Source organism: Capra hircus, chromosome 7 (assembly GCF_001704415.2).
Source record: "Capra hircus breed San Clemente chromosome 7, ASM170441v1, whole genome shotgun sequence".
NCBI classification, from domain to species: Eukaryota; Metazoa; Chordata; class Mammalia; order Artiodactyla; family Bovidae; genus Capra; species Capra hircus.
The window spans coordinates 88,443,656-88,461,023 of record NC_030814.1 but is presented as its reverse complement, the minus strand read 5'-3'; the positions used below and the strand labels follow the sequence as shown (position 1 = coordinate 88,461,023).

The following is a 17,368-nucleotide window of genomic DNA, read 5'->3' as shown; positions in this document are numbered from 1 at the left end:
TGTAGACAGTTGGATGCAGTATGGGTATCAGGGCTTAAAGATATTATTTCCCAGGTGACTCTACTGTGCATCCCATATTGGGAACCACTGCCCTGTGGAAAGTAGCTTCCAGCAACATCCATAAATGACACTACAGTTGGCTTAAGTCTTAATTTCATTTTCTGATACTGTCCAGTAGCTCAAAGGGAACACAGGACATCTCCCATCTCATCTTCCATACTCGGGTCATCTCAGGCTTTTGGGTCGGGAGTCCCATTGGGCTCACATTGGGCTCACATTGGGCTTCACGACTAAGGGAGGGACAGCTATTCCTCTGGAAAGCCTTCCCCAACACTGCCATTGAGCACTTCCACCTTCCTGCTCTGGTCCCTACAGAACATCCAGGGGTCAGTGTGGTCACGTCTCCCCAAGCTGCGATGCTGTCTCTTCCTGACAGTGCACTCCAGGAGGCCCTGAAGCAGCCTTGATCAGCTCTGCGGCCCCAGTGTCCAGCCAGGGGCCTGACCCACAGCAGAGGCAGGTGCACAGTTAAGGAGGGGTACTCACCATCTGGCTTTGCCTCTGGCTAATGGCTGGTTGTGGATAGATCACATGGCAACAAAAAACTGAGGGTGGGGTGAGGAGGCCGTGAGGCAGCAGTGTATGTCTTTGAGGAGCTCGGATGGTAAAGAATCTGCCCACAATGTTGGAGACCCTGGTTCGATCCCTGCGTCGGGAAGATCCCCTGGAGTAGGAAAAGGCAACCCACTCTAGTATGCTTGCCTGGAGAATTCTGTGGACAGAAGAGCCTGGCAGGCTACAGTCACGAGGTCACAAAGAGTTGGGCACAACTAAGCAACTAACAGTTGGCGATATAAGGGCCCCATTTTCCAGTGGTTCCCCACAAGGGGCTGAGCACAGAGGATACAGGATAATCATAGTTCCTCCTGTCACTCACTTGGTGGCCTATGGGGTCTCCCTTTCTCTGGTGAAAATACCCTAAATTCAGTCCAGCCCCAGGACAGGTAGTGTATTGACAATCACCTTTCCTTCCTCCCACCTTTCTTACCTGTCTGATAGCTGCCCAGACACAAAGGAGCCGAGAAGCACGCCTACAAAGAACAGGGAAGTGGTAAGGGGCGTCTTCCAATCCTCCTCACACACCAGACTCCACTGCCAGGGAAAAACACAAAGTGTGAGCCCAGCCCTCCAGCAGGTCCGGCCCCTGCCCAGCTCCGAAGGCATATTAGTGTGGCAGCCAGGCAGGCTCTCCTCCCCTGTGCCAGGCTCACTACTGTGCAAAGGGCATAGGCTTCACAGTCCTGGGGTTGACTGCTGACTGTCAGTCACTGGGGCAAGTCTCTGTCCTTCCTGAGGCTCACCCTCCTCTTCCGAAAGGAGGGGTGGTACCTCTGGCCCTGCTTACATTGTGTACTGAGAAGTGAGCTGTGGCATGGCTTTGACTGGCAACCCCTCAACTGTGAAGTAGTATGAAGCAGAGGTGCCATTTCTGCTTCAGAAGTTACTGAAGCATGACCCTCTGACATGGAGGGACAGTGTTCAAAATGCTTGCAGGGCAGGGTGGTGGGCATGGTCACTTGATCCAGGTAGAAAAGCTTCTTCTACCTGTTGAAAAATGCAAGTGGTCCCCAAACACTTGTGATTATATTTTCTGAGCAGAATCCTCCAGAGAACCCTGTGCTCCCTGGGCCATGCAACACTGTAGGCCATGCAACACTGTAGGCCATGCAACACTGTAGGCCATGCAACCCCGTAGGCCATGCGTAGGGCTTGATCCGGAGCCCCACTGTGCTAAGGGTGGTGTTCCCGCCCCTCTTCAGTGCTCCTTATCTCCCCTCTACACTCCTCCACCCTCCTTTCCATGCAGCCCTCCCAGAAGTGTGGTCCCTCCCACTCCCCAGGGCCCATGGGCTGTTGTAGCTCTAACAAGTCCCTGCTTGTGGACCCACAAAATGATACTTTCAGCTAGAGTTTGTTACCAGCTCTTGACTTAAGTCATTTCAGCATAATCTCAAGGGGAGGTTGCAAAAATTTCAAAATGTGTTCAGTGAGCTTTTGTGAATCCAAAAAGAAGCAGGTGCCAATACGTATTTTGGGATAATGGGTCAGGGGATTGCTGTGTGTGGTAAGACGATAAAGTCTATAGGAAAAATCCCCTGGCCCCCACCCAACCCCAGCCCCCTACTCAGCAGTGGTACTGCACTCATGACATTCCTAAGGCAGTTTGGTTCTTAATCCTTTCAACTTCCCTGACATAGAATTGAAAGTGAATTCACATATTTGTATCATGCCCCATTTGCTCAGAGAGAGGTGGATATAAGGATACATACAAGAAAAATGTGTACAACAAAAAGCTAAGGGAATTGTGGCAAATGAAAATCTCAGAGGAGCAGGGGTTACAAAAATAACCAAGACTGACCTCTGGCTGTCCTGCCCAAGGGCCTGTCAGCTTGCCAAGGAAGCCCTGAAATCTGGCTTTGAATATCCCAGCAGCTTGGCTCTCAGGATCACAGTGTGCAGAGTAATAAACTCATTCTGCAGAAGCTCAGTTTGTCTGAGTACCGAGACCTAGGAGAAGCCTCTCCTCTATACTTCCTTCCACAAAGGCGCCACTCTGTTATGCTGACTATAATGTCCTTGAGAACACGCCCATCCTGGAGACAACAGCACGATTCATGGGACTGCCTCACACTGTGCTCACAAAGCTGCTCACAGGTGGGCTGCCCAGGCACAGCTCTGCAGAAGAAAAACCGACGTGAACCAGAAACTCTCTGCCCCTCAGGCACAACTGAGGATAGGTCTGAAACCATACCCAGAGGAAGGCTTCTTCAACTGGGGTACCTTGAATGGGCTTCAGGGGAAAAGGCACCAACTCTCCAAAACTGTATGGCCAGAGTCACGTGCTCTGCCAGGACACGGGTCAAGGGAAATATGAACTTCTAAAAGTCACAGATTGAAGCCCCAAAGCCTCATGGTGTGGTTCGTAACCCATTATGCAGAAGAGTAAATTTAGTTTCTGAGACTAGTGTTTGCCTGAAGTCAAAGCAAGTAAATGGGCAAGCGAGATAACAACTTGGGCCTTAGAACATTACCTCGTACCCATGTTCTGCTTTGGACAAGAACACCAAAGGCCAGATAAACTGAGTTTATTACATACCACCCCTACACTTCTTCAAGGAATGTGACATCAAGACTAGGGGCAGAAGACCTCCACCACAGCCGTTACCCTTGAACAGAACTAAGAAAATCCCAGGTTTGGTGGGGCTATTAAGTATCCATTATCAACCATCACCATTCCATCTGCAGCCAAGCAGAAAAGCTCTTCCCAAGATAACGTGCTCTCCTTTGCGGTTTTAAAAACATTTTTTTTATCAGGACGTTGCCTTTGGGCAGCATAGATAGGACTTAAGAGACAGAAGGGAAGGAGTACACCTGTCAGATGGCAGGCCTTGCATGAGCAAAATAGTAAACAGAACTGGCTCCCTAAGTTTCAGGCCCAGTGTAACCGGAAAATATAGGACCCCTTGTTCAAAATGATTAAGAATTTCAAGATGTCAATAGCAGAGCATTAAAAATAAATGTGGGGTCCTAGGTGACTGCAGGGATTGATGCCCATCAAGCTGGCCCTGATGGTGAGTCAAGCCTGGTCTGTTTGGGGAATGCAGCAACCAAAGGAATTGTGAACTGGGTTCTGAGAAAGGTGAGGCAGGGGCCAGCTCCCCATTGCTCTAGGTCCCCCTTCCCTCCCTGAAGAGGCGCCCCCGCAGCCATCAGCATCGCAGCACAGAAGGTGGCCGTGTGCACACAGCAGCACCTGCCCCAGGCCCGTGGGGGTGCTGTCTGTCTTTGGTAGAGAGCGCTGTCTGTCTCTGCTCACGTCTGGTAGAGGAGGGCAGCTGGACCTCATGCTGCTTATGGTTGTTTCTAAGGCTGGGTTCCCTCTTGGGGAGTCATTGTACCCAAAGAGTCTCTTTGAAAGTTGCAAGAGGCCTGGTAACAGGATATAAAATTGGCAGATAAAATATTGGCTTCAGCTCACAGGACTGGTGTTCCAATACATTAGCTGCCAGCCTGTAGGGGGACCCTTTTCTCTATGGGGCCATTCTTGAGAAGGCCAGGCCCTGCCTGCCCCAGCTCCTTGGGCTTTTAGGGGTGTATCTTAGGGCCTCAATTGTCAGGTCCCAGGGAACTCCCTGTGGTTGACAATGCCATGGCAGGACCAGTGGGAGACGGTCTTTTCCTTGATGAGATAGAAGTGTCCTGTGGGTCTCTGCACACGTGTGTACACACATACACACACAAACATACATACACAAGGTCAGCTTAGAGACGAATGGCTGATGGCCTGGTGAGAGGCTGCCTGGCATTGGCCTGGAGCTATGCCCTCAGGTCAAACACTACCATTTCTGAAACATAGCCCACACTCCCACATGCACTCTGGACAAAGAGTGGAATGTCCCACACTGTGCACGGTTGAGGCACTGGATATACCCTCATAGGATTACTGTGTCTGTCTCATCCTCCAGGTCTTAGATCAATATTCCCCGTTTGCCTGGGTCATGTAGCCTTAAAGAACAAAAAACCAGGTCCCAAGGTAATTGATGACATGAGGACACTTGACCTGGAAGAACACGCATCTCATGCCCTCAACAGTAATAGCAGAAAGGACAAGTACAGTGTATGGATTGCTCACTGTGTGCCTTGCATCATTCATGGGATCTCAAAGTTGCCATCTGAAAATAGGTATTCCCTTTATCCCCATTTTACAAATGAGCAAATGAAGGCACACTGCAGTGAAGTGACTAGCCCAAGTTCTGGTGGACTGGTAAAGCGAGGCGAAAGTCACTCAGTCGTGTCCGACTCTTTGTGACCCCGTGCACTGTACAGTCCATGGAATTCTCCAGGCCAGAATACTGGAGTGGGTAGCCTTTCCCTTCTCCCGGGGATCTTCCTAACCCAGCGATCGAACCCAGGTCTCCAGCATTGCAGGCAGACTCTTTACCAGCTGAGCCACAAGGGAAGGACTGGTAAAAGGAACTGCTTAATCATTTATTCAACAGGCATTGAGCACCTGCTCTGGGTCAGATTCTAAAGGGGCACAAAGCAGACGTGGTCACTGCCTCCATGAAGCTGAAGGTCAAGCTTGCTTTACAGGACAGATCAGGTGTGCACATGTGCACGCATGGGCCCAGCCATCCTGGGTGGGATGTTCTCGGCCATCGTGTCCTTGCTCTCCAGCAGGACAGGAAGAGAGGCACCTCCCTCCCTGTTCAACCTCCTCCAGATGGAGAGACTTCTAAAACCTGAACACATTCATGTAATCATTTTAGTTAACTAAAGTGTACAAGGCGAGGCACGTGGCAGATGCTTAACAAATTGTTGATGAACAAATGTTGAACAGTTAGGAATAATGGAAAACTAGTTTGGAAATGTGTGGTATCACACAGTCCTTTGAAAATCACCCTCAACCTTGAACTCTGCAAGTAGCCAAAGTCTAGTAATTTTAGCCTTTACCAAAGCCATAAAGGGTCATAAAGATAAGAGTATCCCTGAGACTACATAGAACTGAGAACTCTGGAAGGCAGCTTGATGCTTAGCAAAGAGCACAGGCTGTCTTGGGTTCTGCCATTTCTGACTGTGAGACTTTGGGCCACTCATTCACCCCTGTTAGCCTGCTTTCTCATCTTCAAAGAGGTGACAATAGTACTCCCTCCCAAAGCTGTTGTGAACATTGGATGGGAAATGTAAGTAGAGTGTCTGACAGCGTCTGACACATTACAGACCTCGTTGAAGGGTAGTTCCCTTTCTACTAATCTCATGCCTTTTATAAACAGCATTAATGAATAAGCAAAGCGGGTTGTACTTAAATCTGACTAGGCAGAAGAGATTGTTAGAAGTGAGAACTTTCTATTCAATGACTAAAAACCAGAAAAGTTTTCATCACAAGGTGTAAAATCCCTTTATAAATGAACTTCAATCTCAGAGACAGCTGTGAATGAAAAACTAGCAATAGTTCATTTAAGAAAGAATTTCTGTGTTCTCTTATTTTTCATTCTGTGAGGGAAAAGAGGAAGTAGTAGTTAGTTAATAATAGTATATACCTCCATCCACAATTTCTTCTTTATAACTTAGTTGTAAACTTAAAGCTAGAAATATACTGACCATGGAGTGGTGGGGGAAAGTTTGCTATCTAATTCTTTTCATTTATGAAAAAGCAAGAGAGTTCCAAAAAAACATCTATTTCTGCTTTATGGACTATGCCAAAGCCTTTGATTGTGTGGATCACAATAAACTGTGGAAAATTCTGAAAGAGATGGGAATAACAGACCACCTGACTTGCCTCTTGAGAAACCTGTATGCAGGTCAGGAAGCAAGTTAGAACCGGACATGGAACAACAGACTGGTTCCGAATAGGAAAAGGAGTACGTCAAGGCTGTATATTGTCACCCTGCTATTTAACTTATATGCAGAGTACATCATGAGAAATGCTGGGCTGGAGGAAGCACAAGCTGGAATCAAGATTGCTGGGAGAAATATCAATAACCTCAGATATGCAGATGACACCACCCTTATGGCAGAAAGTGAAGAGGAACTAAAGAGCCTCTTGATGAAAGTGAAAGAGGAGAGTGAAAAAGTTGGCTTAAAGCTAACATTCAGAAAACTAAGATCATGGTATCCGGTCCCATCACTTCATGGCAGATAGATGGGGAAGCAGTGGAAACTGTGGCTGACTTTATTTCTCTGGGCTCCAAAATCACTGCAGATGGCAATTGCAGCAATGAAATTAAAAGACGCTTACTCCTTGGAAAGAAAGTTATGACAAACTTTTAATATGACAGCATATTAAAAACCAGAGACATTGCCAACAAAGGTCCGTCTAGTCAAGGCTATGGTTTTTCCAGTGGTTGTGTATGGACATGAGAGTTGGACTATAAAGAAAGCTGAGCGCCAAAGAATTGATGCTTTTGAACTGTGGTGTTGGAGAAGACTCTTGAGAGTCCCTTGGACTGCAAGGAGATCCAACCAGTCCATCCTAAAGGAGATCAGTCCTGGGTGTTCATTGGAAGGACTGATGTTAAGGCTGAAACTCCAATACTTTGGCCACCTGATGCGAAGAACTGACTCACTGGGAAAGATCCTGTGCTGGGAAAGGTTGAGGGCAGGAGGAGAAGGGGACGACAGAGGATGAGATGGCTGGATGGCATCACCGACTCAATGGACATGAGTTTGGGTGGACTCCAGGAGTTGGTGATGGACAGGGAGGCCTGGTGTGCTGTGGTTCATGGGGTCGCAAAGAGCTGGACACGACTGAGCTACTGAACTGAAATGATAAGAGCTTTATTGAGATATAATTTACATACCATAAAATTCATTCTTATGTGTATAATTCAGTGTATATGTGTATAATTCATTCATAATTTACTGTATTCACAGAGTTGTGCAATCATCAGTATTATCTAATTTTAGAACAGTTTCATCACCCCTGAAAGAAACCCCATGCCCATTAGCAGTCACTTCCAATTCTCTTTTCCCAGCCTTGGCAATCACTAACATACACTCAGTCTCTTTGGATTTGCCTATTCTGGGTGTTGGGTGAGCTGACACGGATTGTGAAAGAATTCACAGAAATATTAACAAGAAAAGAAAAGAGAGTTTTTATTTCCTTTCCAAGGGAGGAAAGGGCCAGATGCATAGAGTGGTTGCTGGCCCCCAGTGGTGGGGGTTTGAGTCTTTTATTGAGTTTAAAGGGCAAGATGCAGGAAAGGGGTGGTGGGTTCATATCTTTTCTGGTCCACAGTTGCATCTGGGCTAGCTGTGCTTCAATAGGCTGTGTTTTTTGTTTTTGTTTTTTTCTGAGAATCTGTTACTTCTTGTCTTCAGTAATTTTCCAGTCCTTGGGTGTCTGAAAGAGACTTGATAGTGGCCCTTGACAGGGGCTACTCTATTTTGAACAACGTTAGATGGGTTTACACTGGACATTTAATATAAATGGAATAATACAATATGCAATCTTTTGTGACTGGCTTCTTTCAGGTAGCATGTTTTCAAGGTTCATCCATGTTGTTCTAAGTATCAGTACTTTGTTCAAATACTAAGAATCAGTACTTTATTCCTTTTTATGGTTGAATAATATTCCACTGTTTGGATATACCACCTTTTATTTAGCCATTTAGCAGTTGGTAGACATTTGAGTTGTTTCTACTTTTTGGCTATTATGAATAAAGCTGTTATAAACTTTTGTATACAAGATATTGCAAGGATATATGTTCTCATTTCTCTTGGGTATTTCTAAAGTGGCTGTATCATTGTATAAACCCAACAGTAATGAATAAATGTTTCAATTTTTCCATATTCCTATCAAAGTATTGTATATCTTTTTAATTTTAACCATTCCAGGAGGTATTAAGCAGTATTTCATTATGGTTTTGACTTGATTGTGGTTGTGATTTTCCTAATGACTAACGATATTGAATCTGTTTTGTGTTGAATCTGTAGATCAGTTTGGGGAGTTGCCATCTTGACAATATTACCTTCTGCTTCATGAACAGAACATGAGATATCTTTTCATTTATTTAGATTTTCATTTCTTTCAAAGATGCTTTGTAGTTTTCAAAGAATAAGTTGTGCTTTAGAAAAATAATTATTCCTGAAGAACGTTCTTTAGTATTTCTTGTAAGGTAGCACTGCTAGTCAAAAATTCTCTTATGTGTGTGTGAGAGAGAGAGAATATCTATTTCAGTTTTAAAAGATAGTTTTGCTCGTTACATTAATAAGATTTTTGGTTGATGTGCTTTTTCTTTCAGCAGTTTAAATATGTTACCCCCCTGGCTTTGGCCTCCTTTGTTTCTTTTTTAAAATGTATTTGCTTATGGCAGCACTGGGTCTTTCTTGCCTTGCACAGGCTTTCATAGTTGCAGAGAGTGGGGGTTACTCTTTAGTTGTGAAGCGCAGGCTTCTTGCAGTGGCTTCTCTAGCTGTGGAGCGCAGGCTCTAGGGTGTGTGGGCTTCAGTAGTTGCGGTGCTTGGGCTTAGTTGCCCCTCAACATGTGGAATCTTCCTGGACCAAGGATCAAACCCATGGACGCTGCATTGGCAGGCAGATTCTCAACCACTGGACCACCTGGGAAGTCCCCTCCTTTCTTTCTTATGACAAGCCAAATGTAAATCTTATTAGGGTTCCCTTGTATGTGTCCTATTTTTCTCACTGTTTTCAAAATTTTCCCTTGGTGTTTGATTTTAAGTAATCTTACCATGATGTGCCTGTGTGCGAAAATCTTTTCGTTTCTTCTTGGAATCGAGCTGCTGAACTGTGTAGATTAATGTTTTTAATATTTGCTAAGTTTTCAGTCATTATTTCTTTCACTATCTGTTTTTCTCCTTCTCTCCTCTCCTTCTAATGTTCCCTTTATGCACGTTAGTCTGGTTAACAATGTTCCGCACTGCTTTAAGAACGTGTTCATTTTTCTTCACTCTTTTTTTTTTTTCCTGTTTTTTGGATTACATAATTTCTATTTCTCTGTCTTCAAATTTGCTGATTCTTTCTTCTGTCTATTCAAAGTACTAGTAAGGCTCTCTAGTGAACTTTTAAATTTCAGCTACTGTCTATTTCAATTACAGAACCTTTATTTGAATCTTTTTTATATAACTTTCATTTTAATATCTTAATTGGTATTCTGTATTTGATGAGACACTGTCATTGTACCTTCTTTTCCTTTCTAAGCATGAATTCCTTAGTTCTTTGACAATCCTTACAATGCTGCTTTTAAGTTTTTGTTAAACCTGACATCTAGGCCCTTTCGGGCAGTTTCTGTTTCCTACTTTTTTCCTGAGTGTGGGTCATGTTTTCCTGTTTCTTTGTATGTCTTGTAGTTTTTGGTTAAAAACTGGACATTTCAGAAAATACATTGTAGAAACTCTGAGCATTGAATTTTCTCCCCCACACCCCTTCCCACCCCGACACACACCAGGGGTACCTGTCTTTGTTTTTGTTTGCTTTTTTGTTTGTTTAATGACTTGGCTGGACTCTTATTAAAGACTATTTCCCCTGCAGTGTGAAGCCTCTGGTGTTGCTCTTCAGAGGACACAGCCTTAGGCATGTGTGCAGTCACCTTGGGAGAACAATGGATTTAGCAGGGCTCTTTCTGACTGTCTCTTTCCCCACATTTTCTATCAAGCTGTCTCCCTCTGCTGATATCACACCAGCTGTTGTTGTTCTGTCGCTAAGTCGTGTCCGACTCTTTGCAACCCCATGAACTGCAGCATGCCAGGCCTCCCTGTCCTTCACTGTCTTCCTGAGTTTGCTTAAACTCATGTCCATTGAGTCAGTGATGCCATCCAACCTAGCTGTCAGGCTCCACCAATTGCTATATCATTCCTTTAGTGTGCGCTGGGGCACAAAACATGCCACAGACTAGTTCAATTCAATTCAAGCCCCTTTGAAGGAGCAGTTTTGAGGCAAGTCTGTGAGGTTTGTTCTGACTCCAGGAGTGTTGCTCTGAGCTGTCTCTTTTTCCGGTTCTCTCCGGTAATCTAGCTGCCCTATGGGTTAGCTTGTTGCTCTAATGGAGCTACCAGTCTCCTCATATTTGTTTGCCACCACGATTTCTGTTGTTTTAAAGTGCACTCTCAGGCTTCAATTTCTGTACATCCTGTGTGAAATGAAGTTATTTCCTGTGGGGACAGCTTCAGAGCGCTCTATTGTTACAGACTACTTCTTCTCCTGGGGGAAAATATCTGAGCCCCTGCTCAGGCTGGGGTAAGGGAAAGTGCCCTCTGAGTTAGACACTGGTTGGAGGTGGTAGTATCCTTTTTGGCTTGCCTCTCTTGGCATGGAATCTCCACTCTACAACACACTGGGATAAGGGCATCCAGGGCCCCCGTATTGTCAGCCTGTGGACACTAGAGTAGAGGCGCCACTACAGGAGTATGGACTGAGTGGAGGATGGATCCCCCATCTCCTGGCTGCACGCACCAGGAATTAAGCCTCTGCACTTGGAGCTCAGAAGCTGGGAGGCTAACTCTTAAAAATCTCAGTATCTTTCTTCTCTTATATTAGATGTAAAGAAAAAGCACCCACAGGTGGAGAGGCATTGGTGAAGAGTTCTCTGGTCATCAGAGGTGGAGCCAAAGCCAAAGACCCAGGGAGTTTAAGTGGGATGGTAGGGATGGGAATGGAGGGGCCTGAGGGAAGAAGAAGGGGCACTCAGTCCTGTTTCCAGTCCTGTAAACACAGACCAGGCGCCACCAGCCTTGGACTGTCTGTGTCAATTGTTGGGATATGTGAGTCAACAGAGCCTTTCCCCAGAGGCTCTATTCTTTCTACTTCAAATGGAGATCCCTGCTATTTTATTTGTTTATATATTTTTTTGGACTCTAGAGACATGCTTAAAACTATACCAAGGCTTCAGATAACAAGGCAGGCCTGCATTAGCCTGGAAGAACCCACCTGCCAGTGCAGGAGACATAAGAGACATGGGTTCAATCCCTGGGTCAGGAAGATCCCCTGGAGGAGCTCATGGCAACCCACTTCAGTATTCTTGCCTGGAGAATCCCATGGACAGAAGAGCCTGGCAGGCTACAGTCCATAGGGTCAAAAAGAGTCAGACACAACTGAACTAACTTAGCACACACAAACAGCCTGTCACAAAGAAGAAATTACAGTCCCTTCACAGGCCCAAGGCATTTACAGGCTCCTCTGGCCAGCTCTGACAAGGCTTGTTTTGGTCAATATACCACCCTATCTCTTGGACAAAGTGTGAGGGCTCTGCTGCCCACCAGGAGAGATGGACAAAATCTTTATCCAGAAACTTGGCAGGAGGCTTGGGTGAAGCAGCCTCTGGACGAAGGGACATTCTGAGATCCTGGTGGCCTTTGTTAGAGGAACAGAACTTGGAGACAAACTGTTTGGCATGAGGCAGCTGATAAACAGGGAAGCAAACGGAGGCCACAGCTAGGAAAAGGCCCCCAGTCTCCTGTACTTGTTCTCTTTCTGCAGCACTGCCTGGAAATAAAAGTCTGTTGGTGTTGGCTGGAGGCTGAGGTTCCCACTTTATCCCCTTTGGAATCTGCCAGAGGGCAGGTCTGATATTCAGGCTGTCCCGACAACCAAGCTGCCAGTCTCACTCTAGCCAGCAGTATTCCAGGGCAGCCTGTAAGTCGGATGGAAAGAAAACAGCCTAAACCTGCTTCTTGCTCAAACTCTTCAGCTTTGGCGGAGGCTCAAAGGAGGTACATCCCTTTGAGCTGCCATATAGAGTCCCAAGTAGCTGTCAGATGCTAAGCTCATTCTGGTCTCGTCGTTCCCTCTCTCACTGCTCCTCGTGCCTCCCGTAAGCACCCTGTTAGCAAAGGATAAGGCTCCTTTGTTCCTATTTTATACCTTTGAGCTGTGGGTGGGGAATCAGTGTGTCCTATTTTGTTCAAGCCCTAATCCCAGGTCCCAAGAAAGATAGCACAAGGCTAGTGCCTCCAGAGGCCCAGGCCCTTTGGACATTCTATCATGGTTAAGGGCATGAAAAGTGAAAGTGAAGTTGCTCAGTTGTGTCTGACTCTTTGCGACCCCATGGACTGTGACCTACCAGGCTCCTCCGTCCATGGGATTTTCCAGGCAAGAGTACTGGAGTGGGTTGCCATTTCCTTCTCCAGGGGATCTTCCCAACCCAGGGATCGAACCCGGGTCTCCTGCACGGGTTCCTAGAGGATGCTTCCAGCTGAAGGAGAGGATAGCAATTGACATGGTGGAGCAGCAGCCCTGCCTCAGGTCGCTGGTGGTCTGCCACAGAAAGCTGCTCTTTACCAAACAAGCCCCGCCTCCTCCCCCGCCCAGGGCCTCTGGAGTGTGCGCCCTGGCTCAGAGATGACTGCCTAGTGTTCTCAGCCATTGGAGTGTGCGCCCTGGCTCAGAGATGACTGCCTAGCTTTCTCAGCCATTGGAGTGTGCGCCCTGGCTCAGAGATGACTGCCTAGGGTTCCCAGCCCATGGACCGAAGAGGGTCAAGTCTGCTTAATGATGTTCCATGGGAGAAGAAGGCACGTTTGAGGCAAAGGCCAGCCCATGCCTAGACTCTGGCCAGGAGCCAGACTCACCCCTAAGGTTTGTCCAGTGGCCCTGCTCCTGAATCTAGGCCCCCGGGAGATCAGCACATTCTCTGTACTATTTTCGCAACGTTTCTCTAAATGAAAATTATTTCAAAATAAGGTTTTGTTTTTTCAAGTGATTCTTAGCTCTGAACAGGACAAATAAATTGCATTTCACAAATAGTCCTTGAGGAAGGAAATTACCTCATACACCTATATACCCAGACAGATGCACTCACACAGGTCCCAACTCAGATACCAGGTTCTCGCCTCCTGGCATCCCATGCAAAGTACTTGCATGGCAAAACATGCCCTCCTTTGGTCCCTGACTGACTTGTCTTCCCTGTGAAGGGTTCAGGGGGTCAGTTCAGGTGGGCTCCTCTGTCCCCGAGGATATGCCCATCAGGAGATCCCATACAGAGGTATACAGAAGAGACCATCTGAGGATGATCCCTCTGCCAGTGTGGGGCCAGAGGGGTGCAGAGAACTTGCTCAGGGTCCCCAGCTTGCTCTTGTCAGGGAGACGAGGGCATTTCTCCCCTGGCAGTGGATTCAGACCTGTGTCCTATTCTCTGGCCCTAGAATTCCACCCTGGGAAAGGGGCTCTGCCTTCAGCAAGTCTCATCACCCATTGTACTGGCTGAAACCTGGCCCTTAGAACAGCTCCCCAAGTGCCCCTGATGCCCAGCCAGAGATGACGAGGTCCTGCCCTTACCGCTCCTCATCCACCCACCCGTGATGCCCGTTTGCTGATGCTAAGGGATGTTGCGTAGTGCATGATCTCACTGAATCCTCTCAACAACTCAGATAAGCTGGGCATTCTTATGATCCTCATTTTTAACAACTGTAATAAAATGCACACAACATAAAATGTGCCACCTTAACAATTTTTAAGTGTACAGTTCAGTAGTATTAAATATATTCACATTATTGTGCAATCAATCTCCAGAACTCTTTTCAACTTGCGAAACAAAACTCTATATCTATTAAATAACACCCCATTTCTCTCCCCTCCCAGCCCCTGGCAACTACCATTCTACTTTCTGTTCCCATGAGTTTGACTACTGTTCATATAGTATATAAGTGAAATCAAACAGTCTCTGTCTTTTTTTGTGACTAGCTTATTTCATTTGGCATAATATCTTCAAGGTTCATTCATGTTGTAGCATGTGTCAGAATTTCCTTCCTTTTTGAAGGCTGAATACTATTCCATTGTGTGTATATACCACATTTTATGCATCCATTTATCTGTTGCTGGATATTTGAGTTGCTTTTACCTTTTGTGAATAATACTGCCATAAACATGAATATGCAAATATTTGAAGGCTAGTGCTTACGGGTAGGGCCAGAACCAGTCTACCTATCTGACTCCAGAACTCTTTGTCCCACCACCTCTCTAGAGAGAATCACCTACCCTACTCACTTTCATGCTTCTCTCCTCCTTCCTCCCAATGACTAGTGCTCCTTTGCTTTTTATTTTACTCAAACACTACTTTTTATAGTACCCAAAAAGAAAGCAAATAAGGGAAAAGCTGCTGAAAAAGGCAAATCCGGTTGTGTGTTTGTGAGTGTGTAATGTTGTGCATGCTCAGATGGGGAATGATGTATTTTCCCAGAGGCCCACTTGGGCCAAGTGTAACAGGATAGCCACGGACTTGTAAACCAGCAGCTACCTACCCACCCCTCACATCCTGAGGTGAACAGAACTATTAAAGAAGGGGAAAGAGATAGGTGAACCCAACTGTTGAGGAGGACTGCAGTTAGCAGGGCCAGCTCTAGCCCAGATGCTTACTGCACTTCCAGGAACTGGGATGAGCTGACCCCTACTTTTAGATGCCTCAGGATCCGACTGTGGGCAGAAGGCAGGTAAGCACTATGAGCCCCAGTTAGGGGATCAAAGCCAGAGAAGCCCCTGAGCTCTATGCTTATACTGTCTCTGTGAGTCTGTCCCTTCATGAGTGCCTTGGAACCAGGGTTATACCTCCTCTAGTTCCCTCCTCTCCACCAGTATCAGGAGGCCTCCCGCTCCTTTGTGGAGAAATTAGAGCCTCAGGACAGGACCCAAGCCTTACCATAGTTGTATAGCAGATCAGGAGAGCCCCTGATGCTTCCAGAAGTCTGTGGCCAGGGAACAGACCAGACCTGCCCATGCCCTGCCCAGCAATAAGACTCTTTGTGTCTGCACATGGTCTCAGCAGCATCCCCACACCCCTTCTCACGCCTGTGGCAGGAATTGGACTCAGTCTGTATATCTGGGGAGCCTGGGGTTGATAGTCTAGGCTCTTGGGAAACAACCTCCTCTTGTGAAACTGCCAGAGAAAAGGGCAGTTAACAGCTGCCTCCCTTCTCAGTTCTTCATGCCCTCCCTACTAGACAAACTGACCAGGAATGATCCTAAGTGAGTCCTGCCCTCTTGGGCTGCACACCTGTGTTACAAGTATAACCCAGATGACTGCTAGCCAGGTCTGATGAGGAATTGGGGACGCTGAGGGAGGCACGGCTAGGGTGTCTCCAGGGGGACTGATGCAGATTAAGGGTCGCTCACACACCCACCTCGGTGACGATGGTGGACAGGTAGATGTCCTGGCTAAATTCCCAGCCATCCAGGCAGCCCTCCTGCTCCAGCTGCTCCAGGTCCACATCGCGCCCCGGCTCCAGCCCGAGCGCCGAGAAGTTGACGATCGTAGCCAGTCGGTAGCGGCGGCAGCTCTGAGGCACCTCGCGGCCGTCCTGCAGCCGCATCGGGATACTGTGGTTGCGCCACGCGCTGCTCAGGTTCGCGGTGTCCGGCACCCGGCAGCGATGTTCCGGGGTCCCTGCCAGAAACACGACTGACATACCGTTGAAGCCGTTGGGGATGATGCTGGCGCTGAGCAGGAAGAAGATGAGGCGCTGGAAGGGCCCCCACTTGCCCAGGAAGGCGGTCACTTCGTCGTAATCCCGCATGCTCCCGCGGCTCTGCAGCTGGCAACGTGGGGTGATGAGAGCGCGTTCCCCGGCAGCGCCGCGCGGTGCAGGGCGTGGGCGTCACAGCGTTCTCGCGGACCCGGCAAGCTGAGGGACGGCGGGGCACGCGGTCGGGGCCTCTCCTGGGAAACGGGCTGCGGGCGTTAGAAGGTTGCTGGGAGCTGGACGCAAAGCTGGAAGCCACTTTCTGGAAGCAGAAACTCGGGACCACACCGCCCACCCGGCCGGGGCGGGGCGGGACCGGGCCGGGTGGAGCTCGGGGCGGCTCCGCCCCCCGCCCGCGGCCACCCGGCGGGGGCCAGGAGGTCAGCTGGCCGCGGGCTTAGGAAAAAGAGGACTAGCTCCAGCGCCGCCCCTACCTTGCCCCTGCGCGCCCCGGCGCCCCCTAAGTGCTGAGCGCCCAGCCCCGGGCTGCCGGGCTGGGCAGCGTGTAAGGGCAGAGTCGAGCGTTAAGGGCAGAGTCGAGGCCGCAGAGCAAGGGCTCTGAGAGGTCGGACCTCCCTGTCGCCGTCGCCTCAGGCCTCGCCCGGGGCTGGGTTCTCTCCGCTGCCGCTTCCAACTCGGGGTCTGGGCTCAGGGAGCCTCGGGCCGGGCGCGGACGGGCGAGTCCGTGGAGCCCGTGCTCCCGGGAAACCCTTGCGGGCGCAGGGGTGACAGGAGCGCGCCCGCGCCCGCCGACCCGGAGCTCCCAACCCCCAGTCCTCGGCTGCCGGATTCGGTCACCTGCTGGCGGCTTCCGGACAGCCCGCAGCCTCACCTTGAATAGGGGGAAACAAGCCCAGCGCCCCGAAGAGATGCTCGAGGTCACACTTCGTCAGAGACAGGCTCGGACTGAGGGGAGGTGGGGAGCAGGGACTACCGGGCGGTCCCAGGATCCTGTTGGGGCCTCTGGAGAAGATTCTACGCGGAGCTTGACCCTTTGTGAGAGCACGGTAATGGAGACCCAGCGGTCACCACTCCTGGGCTCTGATTTTGATTCCCTGGGGCTCTTCCTCGAGGATGGCTGCCAGAAGCTTCTGGTTTGCAGAAGTGACCGCTCCCAGTCGGGGAACAGAGGGAGGCAGGAAGGGAGGAGGAAAAGGTTCAGTTTGTCGCCCAGATTTGGCAGGGGAGCCAGAGCAGGGACCAGTCTGCTAGTGTGCAGGCCTAAGGCCCCTCTGCTGTTGTGTGAGCGAGTCCGGGACTGCAATGGGAGTCCTGGGGTTCTTGAGGTGGGAGGGATTGACAGGCTGAAGGGCCCACCTCTTGGAGATTTTATATAAATGCATTTGCGTCCAGGCCCTGATTAAGAGGTGGGAGGCATTTCTGCTCCATTTTTTATAAC

General features: G+C 48.5%; 1 protein-coding gene across 1 annotated transcript in view; it reads right to left on the bottom strand.

The window, feature by feature from the left end:
• SLC22A4 (solute carrier family 22 member 4) overlaps nucleotides 1–16,616 on the bottom strand; it is a 42,716-nt gene extending 26,100 nt beyond the window's left edge. The window contains exons 1-2 of the mRNA XM_013965330.2: nucleotides 15,631–16,616; nucleotides 1,049–1,152 (exon numbers count right to left, since the gene is read on the bottom strand). Of these exons, the coding sequence (XP_013820784.2) occupies nucleotides 1,049–1,152; nucleotides 15,631–16,023 (497 nt within the window). The 5' untranslated portion in view covers nucleotides 16,024–16,616. The remainder of the gene's footprint in view (nucleotides 1–1,048; nucleotides 1,153–15,630) is intronic.